This window comes from Ctenopharyngodon idella, chromosome 3 (assembly GCF_019924925.1).
Source record: "Ctenopharyngodon idella isolate HZGC_01 chromosome 3, HZGC01, whole genome shotgun sequence".
NCBI lineage: Eukaryota > Metazoa > Chordata > Actinopteri > Cypriniformes > Xenocyprididae > Ctenopharyngodon > Ctenopharyngodon idella.
In genome coordinates, this window is record NC_067222.1 from 19,423,847 (window position 1) to 19,445,660 (window position 21,814).

The 21,814-nt window shown below is 39.2% G+C and overlaps 2 protein-coding genes across 11 annotated transcripts in view; both read left to right on the top strand.

Moving 5' to 3' along the window:
* mettl26 (methyltransferase like 26) overlaps nucleotides 1–21,814 on the top strand; it is a 50,144-nt gene that overhangs the window by 27,175 nt on the left and 1,155 nt on the right. For 2 of the 10 annotated variants that reach the window (XM_051885958.1, XM_051885966.1), the window contains 4 exons: nucleotides 20,004–20,166; nucleotides 20,255–20,314; nucleotides 20,411–20,478; nucleotides 21,150–21,228. The exons of 1 other annotated variant lie outside the window; for it this stretch is intronic. In XM_051885958.1, coding sequence (XP_051741918.1) covers nucleotides 20,004–20,166; nucleotides 20,255–20,314; nucleotides 20,411–20,478; nucleotides 21,150–21,228 — 370 coding nt within the window. Of the gene's footprint in view, nucleotides 1–17,274; nucleotides 17,884–20,003; nucleotides 20,167–20,254; nucleotides 20,315–20,410; nucleotides 20,479–21,149; nucleotides 21,229–21,814 lie in introns of those variants that run through there. 7 more of the 10 variants (XM_051885959.1, XM_051885967.1, XM_051885961.1 and 4 more) reach the window with 6 other exon arrangements.
* LOC127508167 (4-galactosyl-N-acetylglucosaminide 3-alpha-L-fucosyltransferase 9-like) lies at nucleotides 502–15,304 on the top strand. Its single transcript, XM_051885888.1, has 2 exons — nucleotides 502–622; nucleotides 14,105–15,304. The coding sequence occupies exons 1-2, from the start codon at nucleotides 616–618 to the stop codon at nucleotides 15,184–15,186; spliced, it is 1,089 nt and encodes a 362-aa protein (XP_051741848.1). The 5' UTR covers nucleotides 502–615; the 3' UTR covers nucleotides 15,187–15,304.

Genomic DNA, 21,814 nt, shown 5'->3' on the forward strand with positions numbered 1-21,814 from the left:
GGCTCGCTCACCATTGGCTTGCGCGTTCCGTGCCGTCATTGGTCTGTTTTCTTAAATTTTACAAACCAATGCACAAGCAGTTCACACTGCGTGATTGTATAAAGGCTTCAGAATCGAAGGAAAAGGAGTTTTCCCCATAGCGTCATGTCTTATTAATAAACTATATTGATTAATAAGATGAACGACGCAGTACTCATGTAGTATCGCAAGGGAACATAAACTGGTTTGTAGCTCAAAGTAGTTTTACTGTTTAGTGCATTTTGTTATTCTTCTAGCTCTTAATATCTTGGAAGTCTGACACATTCATAGGAAATAGATACTAATGTGTTAAAAAAATAATAATAAGGAAATTAGATTGTAGGGGTCATTGTTGTTTAAAGTCATAAAGGGACATGTAACCATGCCAAAGCTTACATATGCTTTAAGTACTGGTGTTTCGAAATCTTGGGTGGGTACGAAAGGGTGTGTACTGCAAAATCACTGCTTTCTTGCTCACTTCTTGTTTTTAGAATCTAAGATCTCTGTCTTCATTCTCTCAGACAGCTATTTGAAAACTCTGGTCTTCATTGTGCATATTAGTCTCTACTGGGTCAAGCTGTATTCCCCAACAGAACCATGGCAAGTAAGTTTGCATGTTGTTTTTACTTTCTTATGCGTGAATTGTTGAAATGTTCAATAATAATAATAAAAAAAAAATGATGGGCTGTTCAATCTTTTGGAATTAATGTAAACTGGAGAGAGTTGATCAGCTGATTTATCTGAAAGATTTGTGAGATTTCGTAGAGCTTCTTCTGTATTATTAACACATGGAAGACACAGATGTAATAAAATAGATTTTATTAAAGGGGACATCGGATGCCAATTTTCCACAAGTTAGTATGATTCTTTAGGGTCTTCATGAAAAGTCTATAACATACTCTGAATAAATTTCTTAATGGTTGTGTAAAAAACACCCCTTTTACCTTGTCAAAAACAGCTCTGTTCACAGCGAGCCGTTTCTGTGCATGTCCCTTTAAATTAGTGTTTCTCAACGGGGGCGGTACAGAGAACAACGGGGGGCGTTGGAAGCAAGATTTTTGAAAGGGCGGCGTTCAGGTGTTCTTGGGGGGCGTTTACGAGTTTACACCAAAGATCCAGGCAAGACAAGATTAAACTTGTAATTACTTTCAAAAGAATTGCCTACAACATTCTAACATCTGCCAATTTAATGCGACATGTAAGCTATGTATAATTTCTTTTGCAACGTATTTTTTCAGTCATAGACCGGCGCTCAAGCTCTGACTAGAATCAGCATTCACGTGCACAATAATGTGTTTCGCGCTGTGGCGCTGACAACAATCCGGTGGTGGCCAGAATCACGCAGCAGAGGAATGGAAAGTTGACAAGCCATTAAAAAAGTATTGACTTAAGAGCCACTTATATTTTCAAATATTTTCAATAAATCATGTTCCCATTCACTCTGGTGACGAATTTTAAAACGAATTAGGCTGAACTAAATTCTATTTATAAGATAAACCTTTTACATTTTTAGGCATTAACTAATGCCAATTCCTAATGCCAAAATGTTTTCTTTGTTCACCAACTAATTTACTGGTCAGGCATTATTGTTAAGGGGTTCCAACTAGTTTGATGTACGTTTTGAAAATGCGCATAAGAAATCCTAAATGGAAGCGTACACGCGAAAATAATGTAAGAATTATCAAAAAAATTCTTTTTTGTTTTGCGTTAGTTCAAATGCGCATTAAGGTGATGGAAACAATTTATTGGCATACTCATGGTGTGTTGTGACCATTTGTGCGTAAAACACCACGGCATTATCAGTGGCGGTTCTACATTGAATTAAACCCTGGGCGAGACCCCCTTCGAGCGCCCACTCGCCAAAATTCTGCACAAACAGTTATATTTTATTATAACAACATAAGTGAAAGAGAAAATTATATTTCTCAATTGCACAAATCCTTCATTAGAACATTTGAAAAACACACAATAACTTTTTGGGTTTTAGGCTTTTTTTTTAACCAAAATTTATATAAAGATGATTCTCAACTATGTTATGAAAGATATAATGGAATAAATTGATACACCATTTTACTTTATGCAATATGTGGGTAAAATGGTCATAAATTAATATTCCCATTCAACGCAATGTACACTGTATCTAATTTGCATATTAATGTGTTCTTAATGTGTTTCATTTAATGAAAAAAGAAGTGAAATAATTGGAGTAATAATTGGCAACATTTTAATAATAATATCTAATATTTCAGGAATATTGATGTATAATTTATTTCCATATTCACTTGTGTCTCCCAAAATGCCTGATAAACATGCTGTACGTCCTGATGTCCTCTACAGTGGACATGTATGAAATCAATGCCCTGTTCTGTAACAGAAAGTCATTTTTTGATTTGAAACCCCATAACGTTTTGACATAACGTCTGAGATGTTGGTTTATGAAATACAATTTGAAAAGTAGTCCGATTTAAATTATAATTACACAGATTTGAAAATTCCGTTGGCTAATTACAGGGCCTAACGTTAACCCAACTAATGGAAATAAATAATAACTGAACTTGTAACAGTTTTGTTGCAAAGCACAATATTATGGTGAAATTAGATCTAGTTTTTGTTGAGTTAAAACCGAATTATTGTTGTATAAGCAAGCATAGCAAGCATCATAGCAAAAAGGCTAAGAAACTTAAGAGTTATACCCACCAATTAACATTAGCCCTTCATTCATGACATGGATACCTGATGAAGACCTGTTGGTCGAAACGTTGCATTATTTAATACATTTTTTATTGGAGCAGTTATTTTCAGTGTGCGGACTTCACATTTCTTTTTTCATATGGATACCGTAATAATCATACAGAGAGAACATAGTTGCATACCTTTATCTTTTGCTCGTTTCTCCTCTTCTTCTTTTCTTTTTTTTTTAAATTGGGCACCTGATAGCTTTGACCTTTTCCTGTCCATCTCTGTGTTTATTTGGCACTCGACAAACAACAGATTTCACATCACCCCGACACTGTCACTCACCAGAAGTCAAGACTAAACCATTTCACCTTGGTGACCACATAATCGTTTTGTATTAAGTATTTTTATTAACCATTTCACACAATCCCACTAATTCCATTAGAGTATTACTGGGTTGACAGGATAAATAAAATAAAAATAACAAAATTTGTTTTCATAAAATCATAGTATAAAATAAATAAATATGCAAAAATATATTTAATTGATTAACAAGACGAAAGAAAATACTCTGACAAATAGTAGCCTATATGCTGCTGAGTTTGATTCATTTTTGTGAGGCTCGGCGCCGCTCCACAAACAAGTTCACGGAAAGGAAACAGATGACAAAAAGCGCATCGTGTTTTCTTTATTTTGCAAAAGCACGATGTTCTGTTTTTAGTGTGAGTGTATAAAAGTAAACTTCGCAGTATCGAATAATGTCTTTCTTACTCATATCTGTAAATTACGGACTATTTTAAGTTGTTTCTGCTGGTATAAGGAAAGGTTGAAGCGATTACGCCGGCGCGTCACGTGTGCACGCAACATATTCTAGCATTGCAAACTTGACATCGCAGCCTGTTCATTATCAAAATAAAATGCAGTCAACCAAACATAAAAAGTTACACTGCTCATTTCAAATACTCCGTAGTATCCTATCTATGCCGTTCAGCGTGACCACCGCTGAAACTGGTCCTGCCAAGCACATTTTTGCTCATGTGAAGAGGATTTTTTTTTTTGTCGATATTGAAACGGAAGTGAAGTACAAATCCTAGTCTACATAATAAATGATAGTTCAACATCCAAATACATTGCTAATATGTAAACATTTGAATTTGTGACGAACGAGAGAGGTAGGCTTCGTGAGGTTTCGAACACTGGTTTTTACACGAGGCTGAATCCAGCTTCTTATTCGCAGCTTCTTATTGACGCTATCTGGTTTACCTTAAAAGACGCGACGCTTCCGCGTCTTTAGCTTCTTATTCACGCTCAGCTTAGGGACCGTGCGGTTTTTCTCTTTTTCACTTTTTTTTAAAGGATCATAATGCTTTTGTGTCTATTTTCCGAATAAAGGAATGAAATGCAAATAACACCATATATACTATATATCACAATATATGACCGAAAATAGACTGTAAAAATATAAAGGCACATAAATTACAGTATAGGCTAATTTTCAATTATTGAACGTTTCAGCTTAATGGACGTGCTTTTTTCCTCCACGCCTTTTAGGGGCCCTGTTGCTACCAGTATTGTGTCTATTTTCAGAAAAGAATAATACACTATTTCGAAATGTAAATGGCACTGAAATATAAGTGTAAAATGGCTGTAAAATTACAATGGTATATAATAAGTAATTACATCATTCTTTAATGTCACCCTTTAAATGCATTAATGAATCAATTGAATAAAATAATTAAAACAATCTTTATGAATTTCAATATCACAAGGTTACTAGACATTATACCAGCTCCAGCTTGGATCCAGCCTGTTATGAACGAAGACGTCAGATAACCCAACACCTTTGAATAAGGACTCCAGAACATCAAACATGGATGATTATGAAACATTATCATGTTATCAGGTTGCTTTGAATGCACACTACTTTTGCTTAAAAAAAAAACTTTTCTTTCTGATATCATCTTGTAACAGACAATTGTGATTTTGTAACACAGAAACATGCATTTTCTGTAAAGCTGCTCTGAATTATGTATAGTGAAAAGCGTTATACAAGTGAATGTGAATTCAATTGCATTGAATTGAAAGAACTCTTGCATTGTTGGTTACTGTACCATTTTGAAGTTATGGACCCAATCTCACACTACAGTTTGAAGAGCCATCACATTGTTGAGCCATTTAGGGTTGTTAAAGTTTCATTGGTGTATTATGTCCAGTGTGCCCAATTTGAGGCAACTTTGTGCCCAACTGACTCTCACTATGCAACATTATGAGCAATTTAACTGTGGCGTTAGGGAGTTATGATCCCATGATTCTGAGAGATATGACATACAGTTACATGAGAAATTGCACTATTGGCCCAAATGGAGGCGCTATATCTCCGCTGCCTTTGAGGGTGCGTTCAAATTTTAACTGGAGCCTTATACCTAGTGCACTTGACTGTCACCATGCAACATTATGAGCAATTTTACTGTAGCGTTATGAATTATGATCCCATGATTCTGAGAGATGTGACAAAACTCAATAATGCTAGAGTAAAATTGTTCATAATGTTGCATGGTGACGTGTTGCACAGTCAAGTGCACTAGGTATAAGGCTTTTTATAATTTATGTGCCTTTATATTTTTACAGTCTATTTTCGGTCATATATTGTGATATATTGTATATATGGTGTTATTTGCATTTCATTCGTTTATTCTGAAAATAGACACAAAAGCATCATGATCCCTTAAAAAATCGTGAAAAAGAGAAAAACCGCACGGTCCCTAAGCTGAGCATGAATAAGAAGCTAAAGACGCGGAAGCATCGCGTCTTTTAAGGTGGACCAGATAGCGTCAATAAGAAGCTGTGAATAAGAAGCAGGATTCAGCCTTGTGGTTTTTACTCTGTTTCGCTTCAAATGAATTCGTTTTGTTTTCTTTATTGCTACTTATAAGTTTTTATTCTTGTTCTGTATATGTATATTATATATTTTAGTATTCTTATGCTTGGCTTGACTTGGATTGTTCGCGTCAATTTAAAAAGAAAAAAGGGACCTGGATAGTGGATAGGGGGCGCTGGCCCAAAAAAGGTTGAGAACCACTGCTTTTAACCCCAGTTCTCTGATAGCATTAAGTGAGGTGTCTCACGAAGTTGACATTCCCCTTGTTGAGTGTGCACGCAACCCAGGAGGGGACACAAGACCCTTACTAGAATATGTCAACAAAATCGCTTCCACTATCCAGTGCGATAAACGTTGCTTAGTAATCGGCTTCCCTGTACGAGGTTTCGTCCAAGATACGAAAAGCTGATCACTCTCCCTGAACCCTCTGTTTTTTTCTGTATAAATGCGTAAAGCACGCACTGGGCACAAAGCATTTAACTTTTGCTGTTCTGATGAAGCAAAAGGTGGTGGATAAAAGGCTCTTAACTCAAGAGGGATGATAGCATTAACTACTTTGGACATGAATGCAGGATTGGGTTTCAGAACTACCCCTGCATCCCCAGGCATGGACTACATACATGCTGAATGCACTGAAAGCACGTGAATCTCGCTTACGCGCTTTGCCGAAGCCAAAGCTAACAGCAGTGCCGTCTTAAATGATAATATTTTGAAATCAACCTTGTCCAGCGGCTCAAACGGGGACATAGAGAGAGCATCAAGCACCAATCCCAAATCCCATGAGGGGGAAAGCGGTTTTGAAACTGGCAAAATGCGGCACGTGCCCTTCATGAACCTGCATACCAAAGGATGCTGCCCCATAGTTTTGTTATCAAAACCAATGTGACAAGCAGATATAGCAGCCAGAAACACTTGGTTGAAAACGCTTTCCCTTGATCTATCAAATCCTGAAGAAATGATAGAATGACTGCCACTGAACACTGAAAGGGAATTTCGTGTTTAGTTGCGCACCATCGCTCAAACACGCCCCATTTGCATTCATAAAGAGACCTAGTCGATGAAGCTCTAGCATTTTGTATGGTTCTGATAACACTGTCAGGCAGACCGGTTGTATTTAAATTGAATGGGCCAGGCCCATAGTGCCAGGCGTTCTGGATGAGGATGAAAAATCTCCCCCTCTGCTTGTGACAAAAGGTCTCTGCGCAGCGGGAGAGGCCACGGGTCCTCGTACAGCATATGTATGATCTCCGCTAGCCAATATTTCCCTGGCCACCTCGGAGCTATTAATATCAATGTCAGTCCCTCCTCCCTCACTCTGTAAAGTGTTTGGGATATTAACGCTATCGGTGGGAACGCGTAAAGGAGAGTGCAAGGCCATTCGTGCGCCAGCGCATCTATCCCCAGAGGCGTGCTCTGGTCTTTCAGGGAGAAAAACAGAGGACACTGAGCATTGTCGTGGGACGCGAACAGATCCACTGTCACTCCGCCGTATATGCTCCAAATCTGTTCGACCACTTCCCTGTTCAATTTCCACTCCCTGTAGAGGGGATTGCCCCTGGACAGGAGATCCGCACCCTGGTTCATGACACCCTGTACGTGCGTCGCTCTCAGGGTTCGCGTGCTAACGTGTGCAAGGGAAGTGATCTGAGACCTCCCTGTCAGTTTATGTAAGCCACAACTGTAGTGTTGTCCGTACTCACGAGAACATGATGCAAGGGGCAAAAAAAAAAAAAGGGAGAAAATGCTTCAGCGTCAGAAAAACGGCTAGCATTTCCAGATTGGACATTTTCTGTAATGTGAAGATTGGACAGATGATGATCCCATCTTCCATTCACTATCCTGCCTTCGTGAATGCCCCCCCAACCAGACAATGACGCATCCGTCGTTATGACTTTTCTGGCTCGAACCACGCCCATGGGAACCCATTGAATCAGAAAGGTCGGGTGTCTCCACTGGCGCAGTGCCAAGACTGCCTCTGACATCACTCTCACTCTCCTCCGGGAGTGACGTATCGGGTCCAGCCCCAGAGACGCTACCCAGGGTTGAAACTCTCTCATGAACAGTCTGCCTAAAGGAATAACTATCAGGGCTGAGGCCATCAGTCCTAATAGTCTGAGGCATGTGCGAAAGGAAACACTGTTTCCCCTCTGAAAATCTGTCATGCAACGAGTGAATTTCCTCACCCTGTCTTCTGACAGTCACGCTTTGAATGTCACCGAGTTCAGTGACAGCCCCAGATATGTTATAGACTGCGTGGGAATTAAAACACTCATTTCAATGTTTAATTCTAAACCCAGTTTCTGTATATGTTCCAGAAGCATAATTGTGTGTTCTTTCACTATGTAAGTAGCGAGACGAATGCCTTTCTCCCTGAGCGGAGTCAGGGCCGCTTCTGTACATTTTACAAACACTCGGGGGCTGAGAGACAAGCCGAACGGCAGGACCAGATATTCGTATGCCACGCCAAGGAAAGCAAACCTCAGGAATTTCCTGTGGGGTGGATATATCTTTATGTGAAAATATGCTTCTTTCAGGTCGATCGACGTTAACCAATCGCCCTAGCGCACTAATTTCAGAAGTGTAGAATGAGTGAGCATCCTGAACTTGTACTTTCTTAAGTATTTGTTCAGTGCACGCAGATCTAATATGGGACGAAGAGCTTGAGTCCCTTTCTTTGGGACGAGGAAGTATCTCGAGTAAAACCCGGCGGCAAACTAAATTCTGTACCTGAACTGTATTGTCTTTAATACCCAGCGGGACTGTATGCATTCTCGCCAACTGTTTATTTGCAGCGTTCTGGCGCCATCGTGTGGCTGAGCGGTGGATGAGCTTGGGGTCTGTACTGCGCATGTGTGGGAACTTAGCGCTTGGACAGAGTTTAAGCGTCTCATCACCTCTAAGGGAGCAATAACTCCCCGAGGTGATGTTATACTGTGTTCTGTTAATATGTTTTGCAACATTTTTTTTCGGGAATTGTTTTGCAACATTTTCTGGGGATACAGTGAAAACTTTGAGTTTTGAACATGAAAAGTGCTTGTGACTTGTGGGTGGGTGTGCACCACTGCACCATCTCTTTTCCTTTTCACTGCTCTGCCTCCCCTGGCCCAACCGGGCTCTGTTTTCCTCACAGAACATCTGGGAACTTTGAAACTTGTCCCTTGTCGAACGTTGAACATCTGGGGGTCAGGAGCTAGCGAACAGGGGGGCTGTGGGCTCCTTTCCCCGGGGAAGACCCCATCAAACTGCCTTCTTCCTCCTCGCTCCCTGAGAATGGGAGTGAGGATGAGGTTGAGGGGCCGGCTGGACCGTCTGCGCTGTTGCAGGCGGGAAGTTCTTTCGAGGCCAGGCAGTTCTCTGTTCCGGGGCTCCGGTGTGACCCGCTTCATTCACGTTCGGTCTCTGCCGTCTAGGAATGCGATAGCTGGGGGGTGGGCAGGCCGTAACTTGTGCGAAGGTCTGCCGAGGTGGCGGAGGGGGTGCAGTCTGCGTCTTTCTAGGCATACAGAGCTGCAAAGCCTCATCATCCCTTTTCTTTTCCTCACATCTCTTTTGCATCAGTGTCAGAGCCGAGCCAAAAATCCCCTCTGCGACCACCAGTGCATCCAGGATGGCTTCCTTTTCCCTGTCAGAGAGATTCGCCAAATTAAGCCAACGTCCTCTCTCTTGAATGACCATTGTGGCCATGGCCTTGCCCGCGGCTTGAACCACGCATCTCTGAAGTTGCAGAGAAAGATCGGTAACGACACAGATCTCTTCCCAGTGCGTCTGACCTGGCATGGTCGACGCTTCGTCCTGCAATTCCGCTTGGTACGCGGTCAGCATAGAGATTGCGTTCATATCCCTGACAGAGAGAGCGACTGCTTTATAAGCACGTTTCGTCAAGCTTGACTGGAAATGGTCCGCTTTGGATGGCAATGTCGGATTCGCAGCCGCCGTGTGCTTTGGGTGTAAGTGCGCAGCAACTAATGGCTCCATGGGGGGCATTCGGAGAAGTCCTTCTTTCTCCATTCCCTCCACATCGAGAGTGGATCCTCCCTGCACGGGCAATTTGCTGGTGAACAGTTTGTCCTTCCAGGTCACCGCAACCTCTTCCAGGAGCTCTGGAAACACAGGAAGGAGCTGCCGTGCTGCCCGTTTCGCTCTCGGCAGCCTCTTACCCTTGTAGCGAGACTTTGCAATCTCTGCTACCACGGTCGGCCACGGAATGTTTAGTTTCTCTGCAGCGCCTTTGCACACATCTTGCAGATCAACACTGAGAAACGGGGGCATCTTCCGTAGATCCCGCCGCGGGCCAAGGGTTAGTGTCGGGTGCGCAGGGGGAAGGAAAGGGGAGTCCTCGAAATCCTCCTCTTCCTCAGAGAGAAAAAAATCTGATTGCCCCTTTCTTTCTTAGAAATCGAGCGCGTCCTCCTTATCATCCGTGCTGAGCACATTGGGCAGAGGGACGCAAACATCGAGCTGTTTACCCCAAGATAAAGCTGCTGTGGTGGGCAGCTCTACAGAAATGGGTACCTGCGGAGTGGCAGCTGGAACGGGGCTAGGTGACATGAGGGGATCCTGGCCTGACAGGCTAGCTTGGCATGCTAGCCTGCGACGAAGGCTCTTCATAGTGAAGTGTGCGCAGTGTTCACAGGAACCGGGGTTTTCAATCGCCAATTGGGCATGTTTCAGCCCGAGACATGCAGAGCAGACCTGGTGTGTGTCCTTGCATGAAATTTTGTTCCCGCATGAACAAAGTCGCACAGCATCTCCCTCACTAGCCGGGACAGTCTCCGACTCAAAACGATGTAGTATACATGCCAGATCAGTATGTGGCGATGTAATTCTGCAGCAGGGATACACTAAAAATGGAGAATAAGACTTGGAGCATGTGCATAAAGCTTGCACGCTGTATACAAACTTTAGTAAAGCTTAGAAATAAAGCTTTATTTTAGTAAAGCTAATAGGCTCAGTAGCTTCTGCAGCACGAACACAAGCATGTAGTCCGCTATTGTTGTTGCTGTTTTGTGCTGTTAGCGGTGTCTGACTAGGGTCAACACGTAGGGTGATGACATCATCGTTTCACAAAATATACGGATTGGCTGTACACACGAAAACGCAAAGGCGTCATTTTCAAATGTATCCACTCTGGGACCTGGTTTCAAAAAATAGTGGTTTCACCTTCTGAAAACGGCAGATCCGTCTGGACGAAACACCTATACGATACAAAATTTTTGCGTATACAGCTAAACTCGTCTCCGTGTGGACGGGGCCTTCATCTGTTCTCGTCAATGTAATGTCTCATTTGGTATCCTGTAGGGCTGGGCGATATGGCCAAAAAATCATATCTCAGTATTTTTTGGCTGAATGGCGATATATGGTATACTGTATATCTCTGAAAAACAATCTGTATTTATTTATTTATTTATTTATTTATTTTTTAAAAATCATATTTTACATCCTGCCCAGTGTTGTCTTACAAACAATGTATTGTAAATCATCATATTAAAGGCTATGAAAACAAATATAGTGAATGTAACCATATAGTCTATGCTATATACTGTATGTGCAAAAAAAAAAAGTCAAATCACATTACATTCTAACATTGTAACATTGCAATCTAAAAATAAAAATAAGGCTTTTTAAAGCAGAAGTTAAACTCACTAAACTAAAAATGAAAATAAACAAAAGCACAGACTAATTATATTAGGCTATTTTGATTACCCCATTACAATAGTCATTTTACAGTTACTGCTATCATAAAAATACACTTACTTGCAGGTTTAAAATTTTACATATTTTAGCAAAATGTATATTTTAGTCAGAATATGGCATTCCTATTCTATTGAGCTCCGTCTGTTTGGAGCTCAATAGAGTGAAATGCAAATTATGCACTGAGGAAAAGACCACATCACAAATGTATTAAATGGGGGGTTTCACACACAGTTTCTGCCAATCTCATGTTAAACTTAAGTACCTATAGAGTAGTATAGCATCCTTCATATCACCGAAAAGTCTTTAGTTTTATCATATTTATAAAAGATACATACGCTGTACCGAGTCTTTCTGAAAACAGCCGAGCGCCTGGAGGCGTCGTGTGAGCGGAAATAGAGTGACGAGCTGTCACGAGCATGCGCAGCTTTTGTGTAGAGATCATCTGCAAGCTATCAATGCATACACCATCGCATTATCCATGGATAACTTTTGAATCACTATAATGAATATAGCGTATAGTGAATGATGAATAATGAATTTATAAATTCACTACATTCGTATTGTTTACATTATATGCACTTAGGCACCTATTGCCAACAAAACAGACATTTGAAGCAGTTTTACTCACCACCTGCGGTTCCGACTCATGACCGGGATCATTATCGCTGTGACCACTCCATCTTTCAGTTTCAAATTATCTGTAAATCCAGCGTAGAACTGGGCCTTGTTTATGAAACCATAAGCGCCGATCCTGAGGGCTCAAGCAGCCACGGAAAAACACGAGATATTCTCCAATCATTTTACCCAATAAAAAAAGTGATTGAAACTATCAGTTTCTATGGTTATTTTAATAACAAATATCGAGAGCACATCAATGTAATGCTTGAGCACAAATCTCTCAGCTCCACTGGGTTCTTTGGGGAGCAAGGTTATCTTTCCCTCACAACCAAAAACACACTTCTTTGGTGACATTGTTGATTTCGTGGTCTAAAAACAAATCTTTCTCGAGTAAGTCCTGTGCAGCGCTGCTGATGACTTCCGTAAAGCCGAACGTGCGTTGATGGGCATGCTCTTGCTCTCTCACTCTGGTCGACGCGTGCGCGAGCGCTCTTCCGGGAGAAGTGCCCATACAAGGAATTCCGCCCCCGTTTACGTCACTCAGGCCCATACTTGAAAAAAAGACCCCGAAGTTCGTGAGGATTTGGAAGAGTATTCCAAGAGGACATTTGACTGACATGTAACGCAACCAATCACAGTTCGTTTTTTTTCTGCGTCATGTTTAGGGGCGTGAAAATGTAAAGTTGATGTCTCTACAATAATAGACCGGCATGCATCTAATAAATTATTCATTCAAGAACGTTGTGCAAGTTTACTGCGACAATGGAGCCGCAAACTTCACATTCTTTTGAAAATCCAGCGTTTAGTTGATCCTGGTAAGCACTCATTGTCACAATTGTAAACACGACAGCGTTCTTCTTTCACAACGGGGTTTGGCGTCACGGCATTTGTTTCCAGGCAGACTGTTAAAGAATGCAACACACACGACTCCCAGACATTCTGTAGAATTCAACCAATCAGATGACGACTTTGAAAATCCTGTAGTGTTTCCAGTTAAGTGTGCCATATGCATCAGATGTTCAGCCAACAGTCCGTGGGCGTGATGTCTGAGGCTGAGACTACTGTCAGAGCACTTATGGGGTATGCCGCTTTAAAAACTATACGTGGAAACTATATCTCACCAGTTTAAAGCCCTTAATATTAAGCATGTCTCATGTTTAGGAAAAATTGTATTATGCATTTTCCCCGCAGCAGGACTCTGCGTCCTCCGCTATTTTTCAGTATTTATTACTGTATATTATACTGATATACTATTCTATATCAATATAAATGGTATTGCCTCATTCCATATCGTATATATAAGAAATATATTAATATGTCGTACAAACTCAATATACCATCCAGCCTTAGTATCCTGTATTATTTCCCTAGCTTTGTCATTAAAGACTATTCTACTTAATCTCCTTCGTCTTCGTAAGTTTACCACAACCTAGTTGTGACAGCTGGTTAGACCAGTTATCCAATCACATCTTCTGTTGAGGCAAAGTCACGTGAGTTTTTTGTTGCACATCAAGGTATTTATTTAGTATATTGTGTGTTTCCATAGTTTATGTGCAACTTTTATAAGCTCAGGGTTGGGAACCACTGTTCAAGAGTTACTCAAAAAAGTAAACTGTGTCCATTGCTGTAATAATTTAAAGGGGGGGTATAATGCTATTTCATGCATTCTGACTTATTTACACTGTTAAAGAGTTGCATTCTCATACTAAACAAGGCCAAAGTTTCAAAACACGAGTTAGATGTATGATGGAGTATTTCTGTCGGTGATGAATGCTTTGTAAACAAGTCGCAGTTCGACGCTGGATTTGCAGATTGGGCGGTGAGGAAAACTGCATCAAATGTCTGTGTTTTGTTGGCAATCGGCACGCAAGTGCATATAATGTAAACAACACAAAAGTTTTTGTTCCCTTTTCATTTATAACGATGTCGCAGCTTGTAGACGATCTCTACGCAAAAGCTGCGTACTCATGACTTTTTAGCTCTGCCCATGGCAGGCACGCCTCCAGGAGCTCGGCTTTGTTTGGAAAGACTCGGTACAGCATATCTATCTTTTATATGATAAAACTAAAGACTTTTCAGAGATATGAAGGATGCAATACTACTCTACAGATACTCAAGATAAACATGAGATTGGTAGAAACTGTGTGTTACCTACCCTTTAAGAGTATTTGAGACTATGCCACAGTGTCTCTAATAATCCTTATTTGTCTTTCTCCACAGGTCATGACAAAAGTTTACTTCAACTCAGATGTTTACTTCTTATTTTCTCTGTTGGACTGAACATATTTTTTATAAATGAATTCTCTGGCCATCATGATAAAGAATCACTAACAACAATAGCGTTTACAGCATCCAAAGACAAGCCTCTGGAAAACAACACTATCCTACTCATATGGTTTTGGCCATTTGGAAAAAAATTCGACCTAAACTCTTGCAGTTCCATATATAATATAGACGGCTGTTACTTAACAGTAGACAGAGATCTTTACAGCGAGGCTCATGGAGTACTGATAAATCACAGAGACATTAACAGTGACCTGTCAAATTTACCCACAAAACCACGGCCTTTCTTCCAGAAATGGATATGGATGCACTTTGAGTCTCCACAAAACACGAGACGACTCAACGGTCTGGAGAACCTGTTTAATGTGACACTGAATTATAGACGGGATGCTGATATTGTTCTTCGTGAACAAATTGTGCTTAAAACTGAAGATAATGAGGATAAGATATTTCCACAAGTTCTGGACAAAAAGGACAAGTTAGTTTGCTGGATTGTGAGCAACTGGAATGAGAAGTATGAAAGGGTAAAATACTATAACGAGCTAAAAAAACACATTGACATTTATGCTCTTGGGCGTCATTTTGGGAAAGAAGTAAGTAATGCACAATACAATGAAATATTAACCAGATGTAAGTTCTATCTGTCATTTGAGAACACAGTCCTTCATTACGACTACATGACAGAAAAGCTGTTCAATCCCCTCACACTCGGATCAGTGCCAGTGGCTCTTGGGGCTCCAAGATACATATATGAAAGGTTTGTGCCAAGAGATGCTTTCATCCACGTGAAGGATTTCTCCAGCCCTCAGAAACTGGCTGAACACCTGCTGTCATTGGACAAGAATGTTGAAGAATATAAAAAGTATTTTCAGTGGCGAAAACACTTTGAAGTAAAACTTGTTAACTATCCCCAAGAGCACGCATGCCGTGCCTGTCATTATATACGGACAAAGAAAGACTACCAGTTTTTTGGAAACCTTAACAAATGGTACTGGGATCCCATCAATGATGGGACCTAAAGGTCATGGGTGTCTTTTTGTGACTGTATTGCTTTTGCTATTACCAAAACAATGCGCAGCACCTTTAATTTTGTATCATTTAAAGGCTGGAATAAACTACAAGACTTTTAAATCTGAACAGATTTTCAAACACTAGGCAAATAAGTTAAAGAGAAAAATAAGCATCACACACTAAACAACTGAGGATCACAAACTACCATGCTGCGTTTCTTGGTTTGAAACTTAATTTGCAAACATTTAAAAAGTATGTTCTATATAGTATGAATGTGTGCATATGAATGAAATACTATATCTGCCATGTTGTCATTGCCGTGACCTACGGCATCAGTTGCGTAGCTTCACCTCTGTTCTCAAATAGTGAATGCACACTTCAGTCGTAGGTCATCAGGGCACTTTTCACTTACTGTTTTATGAATACTATGAATTCAGACAACAAACTCAGAAAAGCAGAAACATGCCCCTCGTCGCTGGAGACACATGAAAGCGATATAGGTGCGTCCCAGTCTGCATACTCATACTTAATATGCCATTTTATAGTTTGAATAGTATGAGTAGTGTTTTCACACTAAGGCAGAAAGTATACTTTTTTATGTGATGTTATTGTTTTTTTCCACTATCATTTTACGCAGCGTCTCTCACAAATGTCTCCATGGTTGCAAGGCACACTCCCTGTGCAAGCAGGGTGTCACAGGCGCTGCGTAAAATCATTGCACCTGCTGCAGCCATGGTACGGCAGCAAAGTTCCTTGATTATTACGCCGGAATGAGAGTATAGTTCCTAGCCATATAGGCCAAGAAAATTGCAACTTTTCATTTTCCGTCGGTCTTAGTACACAATGTAACTACATAAGAGTCAAGTTTTAAATAGGAAAAATATCGAAACTCTTTGGTCATTTTTGTGCGAGATGCTAACGGTCTAATCAGATTCAATGAACTATGCTAAGCTATGCTAAAAGTGGTACCGCCAGACCCAGAGATCGGCTGAATGGATTCGAAAACGGTAAAACTCAACTGTTTTACTCTAGGGGAGTTGGAAAATGAGCCTATTTTCAAAAAAAGTGGAGCGTTCCTTTAATGCCTATTTACAGAGCTCATGTCACATTCACATCGAATGCAAACCCTGAATGCAATATTAGCTATTATTGCATTCAGTGTTTGCACTCGATGTGAATGGGACCTATAACTTTATATTGCACTTTATGAATTAACCCTAAATTTAAACCCAAAACTCAGTTATGTTTACGTGATTTTTTTTCTTCATGCACATTATTCATGTTTACAGTATCTATCACTGTACCTTTTGTTATATATTAAAAAGCACAGCTGAGTTGGGAAATTTGATTGAGCCTTGTATTAAAACATACAAGCCTATTTATAAAGACATTGGAAAGAGATTTATGCCTCAGTTTTCATTTTAATTTCAGTTTTAGTCATTTTGTTGTGCACGTTTGTCGTTTTTATTGTGGTAACAAGTGTAGGAAAAGGGGCCAGATCCACGGAATAAGAGAAAAGATATCTTGTTGTGTCTTTGGATGTCAGAAACTGAATGTAAAAAAAAAAAAAAAAAAAAAAATTGTCTTTTTTTTTTTTTTTTACAGAATACCATGGTTGAAGACGCCATTTTAAGTTAAAAGCAGACGTTTATGGTTGCAAGCCATTAACCGAACAGGCTGGACTGAGGAAACTGAAACTTCATGTCTCAACTCAAAATATCTTCAGTATCTAGCACTGACTAGATTTCTCTTGTTATTGCTGCAATTAGTTTTATGTGCACATATTGTTGTTATGCTTATATGTTGCTACTCTGTGCAGTGACCTTGAGCTTGGGAAAGGAGCTTTATAAATAGCCTAAACATTATTATTATTATTATTATTAATTATTTTAATGAATTTAATCCATCCTTGGTGAATAACTAGCTATTTCTAAAACCAGCATTTCATAGTGATTCCAAACTTCTGAACTGTGTATTTATTTTATTAGTAATGATTAAAAGTAAAATACTATCCTATTTTAATACATAGGCTATAAAATACATAAAATCACTGGTCGTGATAACAGACTCATGAATCTTTGTGCGCCACTTTTTGAAAGAAAGAGGAAGTTGAAGCGCGTTGCATTGTGGGATGTGGAATCCAATACATTGCGTTTTAAATCGTATTACACTGTAAAGGGTGAACGTGCTTTAATAATAACTACCACTAAACTGAGTGAATAAAGAACAATCATCTGGAGGCGAAATCTAAATTATTATTTTTTGCAACCTTGCAATTTTCCGCCGTTATGAAATACAAGAGCATCTCATGTGACCTGATGTGAGCTGCCGTCATCTAGATGTATGAATCTGTTCTGGACATTTGCACAATTTAGGAACTGTTTTGGATCGCCAAACTTTGGAGCTTTTAAAGGTGTTGTTGGAGTCTGACATTGCCTTTTTCAGGTGCGGTTATTTTTACGTAGCTCCATTCTGCTCTTGATTCCAGGAACTTGTCGTTGGATGTGTAAAATGCTGAATGCTGCAGCAGCCGACAGAAATAAGGACCCGATCCTTGAGGTATTAAAAACCAGAGTGACATCAGACAGGCATCTGGTCGCTTTGGAAATATCTTCTGGTACGGGACAGCATGTCATTCACTTTGCCAAAGCATTTCCGAACATTATATGGCAGCCGTCTGAAGTTGAAGCACAGTCAATATCGAGGTGAATATGCGCAACATCTTACTTTATCTTGAATTCTCTGCTATATATGTAGACATGAACAGCTCTGCATAAGAGATTACATTCTCGCTGCTGCAGAAACGCATTGATTGATACTTGCATATTCAAGTTATGAAATCCTAAAACAAAAAATCTTTGAAATCGTTTTACTAATTGATGAAGAGGCACAAGGTCGTTGAAATAGTTATATATGTAATATGTTCTTTATATTTTCATGTAGGCATAGGCCTATATTTTTATTATAATACAAAGTTCACCTACGAAAGTTTGTTTGGAGTGCAGGTGCAGAGATCTGTGAATAGATGGCGCTGTTCAGTCACGTTTGGAGAGTGCGTGGATCGACTTTTTTTTAAAGGAGGCCTATTTTGTATGACTAATGTCTTTTGGTTATTTATGAATGACAAAATAATAAGTCAAAAGCCGCTCCAATACCTGTTACTTAATAGTTTATCTCAAAGTACCTGTCAGTGCAAAACCTTTGTATGCTATATCTTTTACCTGAAATTAATTGCTTCCCCTCAGAAACGACTTGAATTTTAAAGCAGTCGTCACATGACGCAGGTCCTTGGCGCTTTGAAAACAACGTTAATAATATATAGCAACACAGCCATTTTAGTAGCTGATTTAATGCCCGTTTATGTAATGATGGTTAGGGCAATAATAGCAAATAGGACAAAAGGACGTGCATGTGTTGTTTCAGGATCGACTAGAAAGAAGACCTCCACAATCCACTGCAGTCTGCAACTTACATTCAGATATGACTCTTCCGCTTTTCACAATCCAATCAATTCTCGATGGATACAAGTCTTGCCTTACTTTTTTTCTTCTTGAATAATATGTAGTCCGAAATAGAATGTCCTTGAATATGAGGGAATTAAATCAAAATGTATAGATCACAATAAAAACAACAGTGGCAACACTCTCACCAATTTTGATATAGCTGCTTTTTTCTTTTGGCAGCGGCTATTTGTACTGTGTAAATAGCAATTAGATGCTATTTACACTAAGTGAAAATAGCATCTATCATTAAGAAAATATGCTATGTACACTAAGTGACAATAGCAGCATTTTCTTAGCGATAGATGCTATTTACACTAGGTGAAAATAGCGATAGATTCTATTTACACCATGTAAAAGTATCAGTTCTTTGCAATAAATAGTAATTAGATGCTATCTATACTTTATATTGGCAGATACTATTTGCACCTCAGTATTTTTGTACATTAACAGGATGCAATAATGTCATAGTGTAAATGATTATATTTATTAAAATTATTAAATGGATACTGCCTTATTGAGAGATTAAAAACCCTCCCTACACCTTCCCCTAACCCTACCCAATAAACACTTTTAATATTATTAAACACTCGTTTGCAGTTAATTTCCACTTTTAGGACATTATTTTCATTTTTATTGAAAATAAATGCAAGCTCGACAAAAGGCGGATTTGAACCCGCTTCTATCGCGTTAAAAGCCAGATCTGCGAGTCTTACTCGCTAGTGCTGTGCCACTAAAGACGTCGAATTCTGTACGTCTTTTTTAAAACTTGAGCGGCCCAACCAGACACTGGTGGGCGGAGCTAGTGTAAATAGTGTTTGCCAACAAGGGACGCTATTTGCACTTAGTGTAAATAGACACTTTGTTTTCTTTTTTGTTTTCAGCTAATTCACAGAAATGATATCAGTGGTTGATTGCATAAACTGCTTAGACTAGTCTTAAAAAGTTAGTCATCTAATATTTTTTTTTTTCAAGACTGGTCCTAACTTTTTTAAATCAGTTACATAAAAAGGTAGAGCGGTCTAATTTGAATCAGAAAAGTAAGACTGATTACCTTTTATCTAGCTGCTTTGGCCGAACTAGTTCTTAAGACAGTCTTAACATAATGGCTGAGTTTATGCAACTGGCCCCGTAACAAACTGAGAAAAAAAATTATGGAGCATAGTGCAGTAATAAACACTTGTGACGGAGCTGTATTAGTTCAAAGTTCACTCCTGATTATTCTTTAGATTGGGCTTCATACCATATCATTTTTCCTGCTATTGAATACCAAATGTCTAATTGCTAATATTTTATATACCATATTGTGATTTTTTTTTTTTCAGTATTGAAGCATATAGACAGTATCATAGGCTGCAGAATGTAAAGCCACCCATCTATCTTGATGTGTCTCAGAGTTGGGAGAACTGGGGTGGAATTCAAGCTGAGTCATGTGACCTCGTCGTGAACATCAACATGATGCACATTTCACCTCTGGCCTGCACAATGGTGTCATGTTTGCTTGCTTGTATTTCTCTTTCTCTGTATTTGTTGAATGTCTGCATATAACATCATCTAATATTCTTTCAATTTTTAGGGTTTGTTCAATGGTGTTGGAAAAATACTGAAGCCCCAAGGATTGCTTCTGACTTATGGGGTATTTGTAGCATAATAAGCTCAAGCACCTTGAATTTTTATGCATTTGGCTACATTTATTGGCATCTAAGTCTTGTATCTGATATTCTTTTTGCAGCCGTATGCTTTCAATGGATCGATTACTCCTCAGAGCAATGTTGACTTTGACCAGAGCTTGAGATACAGGTTAGTGATAAAGGAAATCACTGGCAAACGAGGAACATCTGCATTGCTGCAAAGTGGTGTAGATCCTTGATAAAGGTTATTTCACTGGTGTGAAAAGAAATGCATGCAAATATAAAACAGCTGTCTTTTATGGTCTAATGAGGTTCAGCCCTAAACATAGGGCAATTATAATCAGTGTTGGGGAAAGTTACTTTTAAAAGTAATGCATTACAATACTGCATTACTCCCTAAAAAGTAACTAATTGCCTTACTTATTCACTTTTTATGGAAAGTAATGCGTTACATTTGCGGTAAAACGTAAAAAATTTCCCTTTTATGAACTCTCTTACTTAGTATTTTTGTTGTATCCCATTACAAATATCTAAAAAATTTTAAATCAAAATAAATTTCCTAGAGAAGGAAAAAGACCAGAACAATTATTAAAATTAACTTCTTAAAAAAATATCTGTCAGTGGAGTACAAAATAGTGATATTAGGATAAACTGATAGATTTTTCAGAAAACACCTACTATCTAATTGATCTAACAGTCATTTTGCTTCTCAAGTAAATATATCTTTATTTAAGAATGTTTCGATATGTGTACTAGATTACAAGACAAAAATACTGCAGTGTAAAAATTATTACACTGCAAAAGTCGATCATATTTTGTTGTACCAATGTTGTTTTACAGAAATCCAGACTGGGGTCTAAGAGATGTATCATTACTGACAAAGCTAGGCCAAGAAAATGGACTGCGATTGGAGGGAATTGTAAGAGTATTATTACCAAAATAAATAACTTAAAGGATTAGTTCACTTTTAAATAAACTTTTCCTGATAATTTACTCACCTCCATGTCATCCAAGATGTCCATGTCTTTCTTTCTTCAGTCGAAAAAAAATTAAGGTTTTTGATGAAAACATTCCAGGATTTTTCTCCATATAATGGACACCAAACGGTTCAAGGTCCAAATGACAGTTTCAGCGCAGCTTCAACGGGCTTTAAACGATACCAGACGAGGAATAAGGGTCTTATCTAGCGAAACGATCGCCTTCTAAGTGCCTCCGCCAAAACCGCATTTTTGTATTCTCCAAAAAGCTTACGCTGTATGTCCTACGCCTTCCTTATTCAACTTACGGAAAAAATGTAACTGGCGCTGCGTTCGTTCCGTAAGTTGAATAGGGAAGGCGTAGGACAATCAGAGTAAGCTTTTTGGAGAATACAGAAATGCGGTTTTGGCGGAGGCACTTAGAAGGCGAACGTTTGTTTATATAAAGCATATACAGTTGTATTTTTTTCGAAAATGACCGATCGTTTCGCTAGATAAGACCCTTATTCATCGTCTGGTATCGTTTAA